Raw genomic sequence first — 9,362 nt, 5'->3', positions numbered from 1 at the left:
AGGTTACTGTGTCGGGCCGTGCGGGTCCAGGCAGGGCCGGGAACATCCTCCTCGCCTGGGATCAGAGTCACGGCATAGCGGGGCTGTCATTCAGGAATGATGGGAGTCTGGGAATTCCTTCCCGGTCTGTATCTTCTTCTTCTTCCTCCACACTCCTCCGCGTCGACGGCCTCCGGGGGCCGTTTGTTATTCCTCATGGAAATTGTGTCAGCCTCGATCTGCTTTTGTTGTATTTTCCTCTCCCGCCCCCCCCCCCCACCCCCACCCCCACCCCCAGGCCATGGTTTCGCCAGACGGCCTGCGTCACGTGACTCTATGGGTTCAGACAGGTCTTTTGAACTCTCCCCCTGATTTGTCTCTCGCTCACGATACATCAGTGTCGGGTCCGTGTGTTTTATCGTTGCCTGTCTCTACCCAGTGGCGCTTTAACCCTTTCACTGCCACACGACAGCCGGTTAACCCTTTCACTGTGACAATGCAGAAGAAGGTTAGCCCTTTACTATCACACAACCGACGGCGATGCTCCATCGTTAGCATCATTAGCTCCGCGGATGATATATATGATGCTAATGATGGAGCCGTCGCCGTCGGTTGTGTGATAGTAAAGGGTTAACCTTCTGTCGCGTGGCAGTGAAAGGGTTTTAACCTTCTGTCGCGTGGCAGTGAAAGGGTTAAGAGATTCAAGAGTTGTATTTGTCACATACTGTACACAAGACATGCAGTGAAATGTAGGTGGCCATGCCCCCCCGCCTGGATTGTGCAAAAATATAAACAATTAAAAAAAAAATCTCTCCCTCTCTCTCTCTCTCTCTCTCCCCCCCTCTCTCTCTCCCCCCCCCCCCCCCTCTCCCCCCCCCCCCCCCTCCCCAGTTGAGAGTCTGCGTGAGGAGGAGTTGCTCCGCAGTGGGAGCAGGAAGAAGCTGTTGCCGGGCGGATCTGGGTCAGGTGACCTGGACGACGTCACCGAGGCTCTTCTGGGCCTTCCCACCGTGCTCTACCAGGACCCCCCCACCACCACCACCCCCACCCCCACCACCACCACTACTACAGGTACTGTAGAGTTCTAGAATGGTCGTAATACAGTCCGAGGTCCAAAACACAAAACAGGCTCTTGTTTGTGGAGCATTGTTCAATACTCAGAGTAGTCTTCCGGTCCAGGGTCAGTACACAAGGGGGTTTCTCTGCCAGTCCAGGGTCCAGTACACAATGAACACCTTCTCGCCTTCACCTCTCCTCTCCTCTCATCCCCTCCCCTCCCCTCCCCTCCCCTCCCCTCCCCTCCCCTCTCCTCTCCTCTCCTCTCCTCTCCTCTCCTCTCCTCTCCTCTCCTCTCCTCTCCTCTCCTCTCCTCTCCTCTCCTCTCACTACCTCTCACCTCGCAAAACTCTGTCAACAACAATCTCTCTCTCTCTCCGTACTTCGCTCCTACAGTACCTCACCTCCTCTCCCCTCAACTCTATCTGTCCTAGTGTATTATAGTATGTGTGTCTGGTGTGTGTGTGCGTGTGGGATGTGGGTGATCTAATGGTGCACAGGTGTGTTCTATCAGTACTAATCAGCTGCCTAATTGCTTCCACTCCTCCCGTGGCACTAGTATCGCCCGTCCTTCACATATCTATGAGACGGGGGGTGATATCTGCCACAATATACACACTGCTGTTGGCTGATGGCTGATGGCTGATGGCTGATGGCTGATGGCTGATGGCTGTTGGCTGATGGCTGTTAGCGTTATTTTTTTCCGTAGCCGCATTTCTGGCAGACACTCTCTGATTGGCCACTGACTGACGCTCTCTGATTGGCCACTGACATGTTTGCCCAATCGCGTGACGAGCTGTGTCTTTGCCCATTTCCGCGTCGAACAGCCTGCAAACTACCTGGCGTTCTATCGCCATGCTCTAAGACAAACTCTAACCTTAACCAACTTCGAACGAGCGCCTAAGCTTAACCAGTGTAGAAACAGGCGTCGGCCAATCAGAGAGCGTCTTGCCAGAAATGCGGCTACGGAAAAAAATAACGCTGGCTGTTAGCTGTTGGCTGTTGGCTGATGGCTGTTAGCTGTTAGCTGTTAGCTGTTAGCTGTTAGCTGTTAGCTGTTAGCTGTTAGCTGTTAGCTGTTAGCTGTTGGCTGTTGGATGATGGCTGATGGCTGTTGGCTGATGGCTGATGGCTGATGGCTGTTAGCTGTTAGCTGTTAGCTGTTAGCTGTTAGCTGTTAGCTGTTAGCTGTTGGCTGATGGCTGTTGGCTGTTAGCTGTTAGCTGTTAGCTGTTAGCTGTTGGCTGTTGGCTGTTGGCTGTTGGCTGTTAGCTGTTGGCTGTTAGCTGTTAGCTGTTGGCTGTTAGCTGTTAGCTGTTGGCTGTTGGATGATGGCTGATGGCTGTTGGCTGATGGCTGATGGCTGTTAGCTGTTAGCTGTTAGCTGTTAGCTGTTAGCTGTTAGCTGTTAGCTGTTAGCTGTTAGCTGTTGGCTGTTGGATGATGGCTGATGGCTGTTGGCTGATGGCTGATGGCTGTTAGCTGTTAGCTGTTAGCTGTTAGCTGTTAGCTGTTAGCTGTTAACTGTTAGCTGTTAGCTGTTAGCTGTTGGCTGATGGCTGATGGCTGTTGGTACGAAGTAATGCCTTGAAGCATCACCACTATCCCACTCTTAACCTCAACATGTGGTACCACAATCCAGCAACTCCTTTTGTTTATTTATTCACTCAACCTTTATCTAACCAGGAAGTCCCTTGAGATTAAAATCTCTTTTTTCAAATGAGACCTGGCCAAGATAGCACAAACCATTACAAACCATTACAAAGTTACAAAAAGTATAAAAATAGAGCATGTTAAAAACCAGTGGTGGAAAGTAACTGAAGTACTTTTACTTAAGTACTTTACAGTACACAAGTATTTACATTTTAGGGAACTTTATACTTTTACTCCACTACATTTCAAAGGAAATATTGTACTTTTTACTCCACTACATGTATCTGAACCCATGAGTTGCTAGTTACTTTTAAGAAAAAGATTTTGCATAGAAAACATGGCAACAATTTCTGAAGATTATGTACTTTCACATTTGAAGCCTGTCAATTTCATAACTGGACCACATATCACTTTAACGTAACTTAAGTAGATACTTTGGATACTTAAGTACATTCAATAGCAAATACGTCTCTACTTTTACTTAAGTGGAATTTTAACGGAGGACTTTCACTTTGACCAGAGTACTCATTTGTCTGGGTATTTCTACTTTTACCTAAGTAAAGGAACTGTGCACTTCTTCCACCGCTGTTACAAACAGACGACGACAGATACATACAGTACATACGTTTTCTTTAATGTTTTTTTTTTACCAGAGCTTTGAAGTCTCCCAGGAAGAACAAAATCATTAACAAGTGATCTCCCGCTGATACCGCTGCCGCCGCGATGTAGTGAGTAGGGGATGCCCGGAATTGTTAAGCCTCTCACCGTCTTGCCAAACATAGATTTAAATCTCCAAATATGCCACCTTCAAGAAGTGCGCTTGTTCCATCTTGCCAGACACTTCAAACACAACAACCTTGAAAGCGGACGCTCCCCTTCATGTGCTCACTGACTCGCTGAAGTATCAAAGGATGTAAAACTTTATTCAGCTCCTGATTTGTCCTCCTGGGACCTACTGTACACCGCCCTGCGGAAGCTAACCGCGGTCACTACGCAAAACGGCGAAACTACGAAAAATGGCTTTAAAGTTCTTTGACTATCCAGTGATTCTTTATAATCCTTTTTCTCTAAAGCAGAGCAAGATTGAACCGTGAAACGTTGTCACAAGATAAAACAGATATTGAGAAGTTCAATTTCACTTACATTATAGCAGAAGTACAGTACAGCGAAAAGAAGTTTGGCATCCAACCAGAGTGCAAATGTAACAGTAACGTGCAATAGGGATATATACGTACAATGTACAGGTGATTAAACTGGTATGAAATATATAAATTAGTACTACTAAGTAATAGTGCTAATAAGATGTATTTACAGTGTTATAGTATTATTATGTACAGTGATGCAGGTCTATGCTAATCTATAATGAATTCATATAATTAGCAGGAAAAGCCCACGGGTTTGCAGTAATTTTGCCCTCCAAAGGCCTTTTACTGTTGCACCACAGGCAGTGTGGAGGAGAGAAACCTTAGAAGGGCCGTTCAAGGGGGGATCTCCCTTCTTAGATGTCGGTGATAGTAGTGTTGCTAACAGTTTGTTACATGTGATCTTCTAGTAACGATATAGCTACCAGAGTCGATTGGTCACTAGTGATTATTGTACAGTAAATGAGAGCTATTTGACTGCATTACTTTTCTATTGTATACTTATTTTATGCCTATTCTTACGTCTGCACTTTATGCATTGCTTTTATTCTGTCAACGGTATGCTAATTGTATGCCCACAGTATGTTCATTTCATGCAATTTGCTGTGAAGCACTTTGAGCTGCAATTCTTGTATGAAAGGTGCTATATAAATACAGTTATTATTATAATTATTATTATTACTAGGCAGTCTACATTACATGATCTCCTCCGGAGCAGGTTAGGTGTGCATCTCCCCTGGGAAACACGTTAACCACAGCTGGGACTCTGGAAAGCAAGGGTTAAACATGGAGTTACCTTGCTAACCCCATCATCTAGCTCTGCAGCCCCCCCCCCCCTCCACTCTCTAAGAGCACTGGGCTTAATGTAGGTCTTGCAGCTGTTTACTGAAGCAAATCTCGCAGGTCCAACCATTTTAATTTGTATATTTATTTCTCCGGCCGAACTGACGTTAACGTTGTTAATCCCGCGGCCGCACTTTATTTAAAAACAGCCTCTCCGTACTTCGCTCCTACAGTACCTCACCTCCTCTCCCCTCAACTCTATCTGTCCTAGTGTATTATAGTATGTGTGTCTGGTGTGTGTGTGCGTGTGGGATGTGGGTGGTCTAATGGTGCACAGGTGTGTTCTATCAGTACTAATCAGCTGCCTAATTGCTTCCACTCCTCCCGTGGCACTAGTATCGCCCGTCCTTCACATATCTATGAGACGGGGGGTGATATCTGCCACAATATACACACTGCTGTTGGCTGATGGCTGATGGCTGATGGCTGATGGCTGATGGCTGATGGCTGTTGGCTGATGGCTGTTAGCGTTATTTTTTTCCGTAGCCGCATTTCTGGCAGACACTCTCTGATTGGCCACTGACTGACGCTCTCTGATTGGCCACTGACATGTTTGCCCAATCGCGTGACGAGCTGTGTCTTTGCCCATTTCCGCGTCGAACAGCCTGCAAACTACCTGGCGTTCTATCGCCATGCTCTAAGACAAACTCTAACCTTAACCAACTTCGAACGAGCGCCTAAGCTTAACCAGTGTAGAAACAGGCGTCGGCCAATCAGAGAGCGTCTTGCCAGAAATGCGGCTACGGAAAAAAATAACGCTGGCTGTTAGCTGTTGGCTGTTGGCTGATGGCTGTTAGCTGTTAGCTGTTAGCTGTTAGCTGTTAGCTGTTAGCTGTTAGCTGTTGGCTGTTGGATGATGGCTGATGGCTGTTGGCTGATGGCTGATGGCTGATGGCTGTTAGCTGTTAGCTGTTAGCTGTTAGCTGTTAGCTGTTAGCTGTTAGCTGTTGGCTGATGGCTGTTGGCTGTTAGCTGTTAGCTGTTAGCTGTTAGCTGTTGGCTGTTGGCTGTTGGCTGTTGGCTGTTAGCTGTTGGCTGTTAGCTGTTAGCTGTTGGCTGTTAGCTGTTAGCTGTTGGCTGTTGGATGATGGCTGATGGCTGTTGGCTGATGGCTGATGGCTGTTAGCTGTTAGCTGTTAGCTGTTAGCTGTTAGCTGTTAGCTGTTAGCTGTTAGCTGTTGGCTGTTGGATGATGGCTGATGGCTGTTGGCTGATGGCTGATGGCTGTTAGCTGTTAGCTGTTAGCTGTTAGCTGTTAGCTGTTAGCTGTTAACTGTTAACTGTTAGCTGTTAGCTGTTAGCTGTTGGCTGATGGCTGATGGCTGTTGGTACGAAGTAATGCCTTGAAGCATCACCACTATCCCACTCTTAACCTCAACATGTGGTACCACAATCCAGCAACTCCTTTTGTTTATTTATTCACTCAACCTTTATCTAACCAGGAAGTCCCTTGAGATTAAAATCTCTTTTTTCAAATGAGACCTGGCCAAGATAGCACAAACCATTACAAACCATTACAAAGTTACAAAAAGTATAAAAATAGAGCATGTTAAAAACCAGTGGTGGAAAGTAACTGAAGTACTTTTACTTAAGTACTTTACAGTACACAAGTATTTACATTTTAGGGAACTTTATACTTTTACTCCACTACATTTCAAAGGAAATATTGTACTTTTTACTCCACTACATGTATCTGAACCCATGAGTTGCTAGTTACTTTTAAGAAAAAGATTTTGCATAGAAAACATGGCAACAATTTCTGAAGATTATGTACTTTCACATTTGAAGCCTGTCAATTTCATAACTGGACCACATATCACTTTAACGTAACTTAAGTAGATACTTTGGATACTTAAGTACATTCAATAGCAAATACGTCTCTACTTTTACTTAAGTGGAATTTTAACGGAGGACTTTCACTTTGACCAGAGTACTCATTTGTCTGGGTATTTCTACTTTTACCTAAGTAAAGGAACTGTGCACTTCTTCCACCGCTGTTACAAACAGACGACGACAGATACATACAGTACATACGTTTTCTTTAATGTTTTTTTTTTACCAGAGCTTTGAAGTCTCCCAGGAAGAACAAAATCATTAACAAGTGATCTCCCGCTGATACCGCTGCCGCCGCGATGTAGTGAGTAGGGGATGCCCGGAATTGTTAAGCCTCTCACCGTCTTGCCAAACATAGATTTAAATCTCCAAATATGCCACCTTCAAGAAGTGCGCTTGTTCCATCTTGCCAGACACTTCAAACACAACAACCTTGAAAGCGGACGCTCCCCTTCATGTGCTCACTGACTCGCTGAAGTATCAAAGGATGTAAAACTTTATTCAGCTCCTGATTTGTCCTCCTGGGACCTACTGTACACCGCCCTGCGGAAGCTAACCGCGGTCACTACGCAAAACGGCGAAACTACGAAAAATGGCTTTAAAGTTCTTTGACTATCCAGTGATTCTTTATAATCCTTTTTCTCTAAAGCAGAGCAAGATTGAACCGTGAAACGTTGTCACATGATAAAACAGATATTGAGAAGTTCAATTTCACTTACATTATAGCAGAAGTACAGTACAGCGAAAAGAAGTTTGGCATCCAACCAGAGTGCAAATGTAACAGTAACGTGCAATAGGGATATATACGTACAATGTACAGGTGATTAAACTGGTATGAAATATATAAATTAGTACTACTAAGTAATAGTGCTAATAAGATGTATTTACACTGTTATAGTATTATTATGTACAGTGATGCAGGTCTATGCTAATCTATAATGAATTCATATAATTAGCAGGAAAAGCCCACGGGTTTGCAGTAATTTTGCCCTCCAAAGGCCTTTTACTGTTGCACCACAGGCAGTGTGGAGGAGAGAAACCTTAGAAGGGCCGTTCAAGGGGGGATCTCCCTTCTTAGATGTCGGTGATAGTAGTGTTGCTAACAGTTTGTTACATGTGATCTTCTAGTAACGATATAGCTACCAGAGTCGATTGGTCACTAGTGATTATTGTACAGTAAATGAGAGCTATTTGACTGCATTACTTTTCTATTGTATACTTATTTTATGCCTATTCTTACGTCTGCACTTTATGCATTGCTTTTATTCTGTCAACGGTATGCTAATTGTATGCCCACAGTATGTTCATTTCATGCAATTTGCTGTGAAGCACTTTGAGCTGCAATTCTTGTATGAAAGGTGCTATATAAATACAGTTATTATTATAATTATTATTATTACTAGGCAGTCTACATTACATGATCTCCTCCGGAGCAGGTTAGGTGTGCATCTCCCCTGGGAAACACGTTAACCACAGCTGGGACTCTGGAAAGCAAGGGTTAAACATGGAGTTACCTTGCTAACCCCATCATCTAGCTCTGCAGCCCCCCCCCCCCCCTCCACTCTCTAAGAGCACTGGGCTTAATGTAGGTCTTGCAGCTGTTTACTGAAGCAAATCTCGCAGGTCCAACCATTTTAATTTGTATATTTATTTCTCCGGCCGAACTGACGTTAACGTTGTTAATCCCGCGGCCGCACTTTATTTAAAAACAGCCTCTCCGTACTTCGCTCCTACAGTACCTCACCTCCTCTCCCCTCAACTCTATCTGTCCTAGTGTATTATAGTATGTGTGTCTGGTGTGTGTGTGCGTGTGGGATGTGGGTGATCTAATGGTGCACAGGTGTGTTCTATCAGTACTAATCAGCTGCCTAATTGCTTCCACTCCTCCCGTGGCACTAGTATCGCCCGTCCTTCACATATCTATGAGACGGGGGGTGATATCTGCCACAATATACACACTGCTGTTGGCTGATGGCTGATGGCTGATGGCTGATGGCTGATGGCTGATGGCTGTTGGCTGATGGCTGTTAGCGTTATTTTTTTCCGTAGCCGCATTTCTGGCAGACACTCTCTGATTGGCCACTGACTGACGCTCTCTGATTGGCCACTGACATGTTTGCCCAATCGCGTGACGAGCTGTGTCTTTGCCCATTTCCGCGTCGAACAGCCTGCAAACTACCTGGCGTTCTATCGCCATGCTCTAAGACAAACTCTAACCTTAACCAACTTCGAACGAGCGCCTAAGCTTAACCAGTGTAGAAACAGGCGTCGGCCAATCAGAGAGCGTCTTGCCAGAAATGCGGCTACGGAAAAAAATAACGCTGGCTGTTAGCTGTTGGCTGTTGGCTGATGGCTGTTAGCTGTTAGCTGTTAGCTGTTAGCTGTTAGCTGTTAGCTGTTAGCTGTTAGCTGTTAGCTGTTGGCTGTTGGATGATGGCTGATGGCTGTTGGCTGATGGCTGATGGCTGATGGCTGTTAGCTGTTAGCTGTTAGCTGTTAGCTGTTAGCTGTTGGCTGATGGCTGTTGGCTGTTAGCTGTTAGCTGTTAGCTGTTGGCTGTTGGCTGTTGGCTGTTGGCTGTTGGCTGTTAGCTGTTGGCTGTTAGCTGTTAGCTGTTGGCTGTTAGCTGTTAGCTGTTGGCTGTTGGATGATGGCTGATGGCTGTTGGCTGATGGCTGATGGCTGTTAGCTGTTAGCTGTTAGCTGTTAGCTGTTAGCTGTTAGCTGTTAGCTGTTAGCTGTTGGCTGTTGGATGATGGCTGATGGCTGATGGCTGATGGCTGTTAGCTGTTAGCTGTTAGCTGTTAGCTGTTAGCTGTTAGCTGTTAACTGTTAGCTGTTAGCTGTTAGCTGTTA

The 9,362-nt window shown here is 45.5% G+C and overlaps 1 protein-coding gene across 1 annotated transcript in view; it reads left to right on the top strand.

Annotated features, from left to right (window-relative positions):
• Nucleotides 1–9,362, top strand: part of LOC311227596 (collagen alpha-1(XX) chain-like) — a 107,563-nt gene that overhangs the window by 43,432 nt on the left and 54,769 nt on the right. Inside the window, 1 exon segment of the mRNA XM_084313316.1 lies at nucleotides 871–1,050. Coding sequence (XP_084169442.1) covers nucleotides 871–1,050 — 180 coding nt within the window.

This window comes from Notolepis coatsorum, assembly GCF_963971535.1.
Source record: "Notolepis coatsorum genome assembly, chromosome: 4".
Taxonomy (NCBI): domain Eukaryota; kingdom Metazoa; phylum Chordata; class Actinopteri; order Aulopiformes; family Paralepididae; genus Notolepis; species Notolepis coatsorum.
Note: the sequence above shows the minus strand (reverse complement) of the source record. Positions and strands in the feature narration are given on the sequence as shown.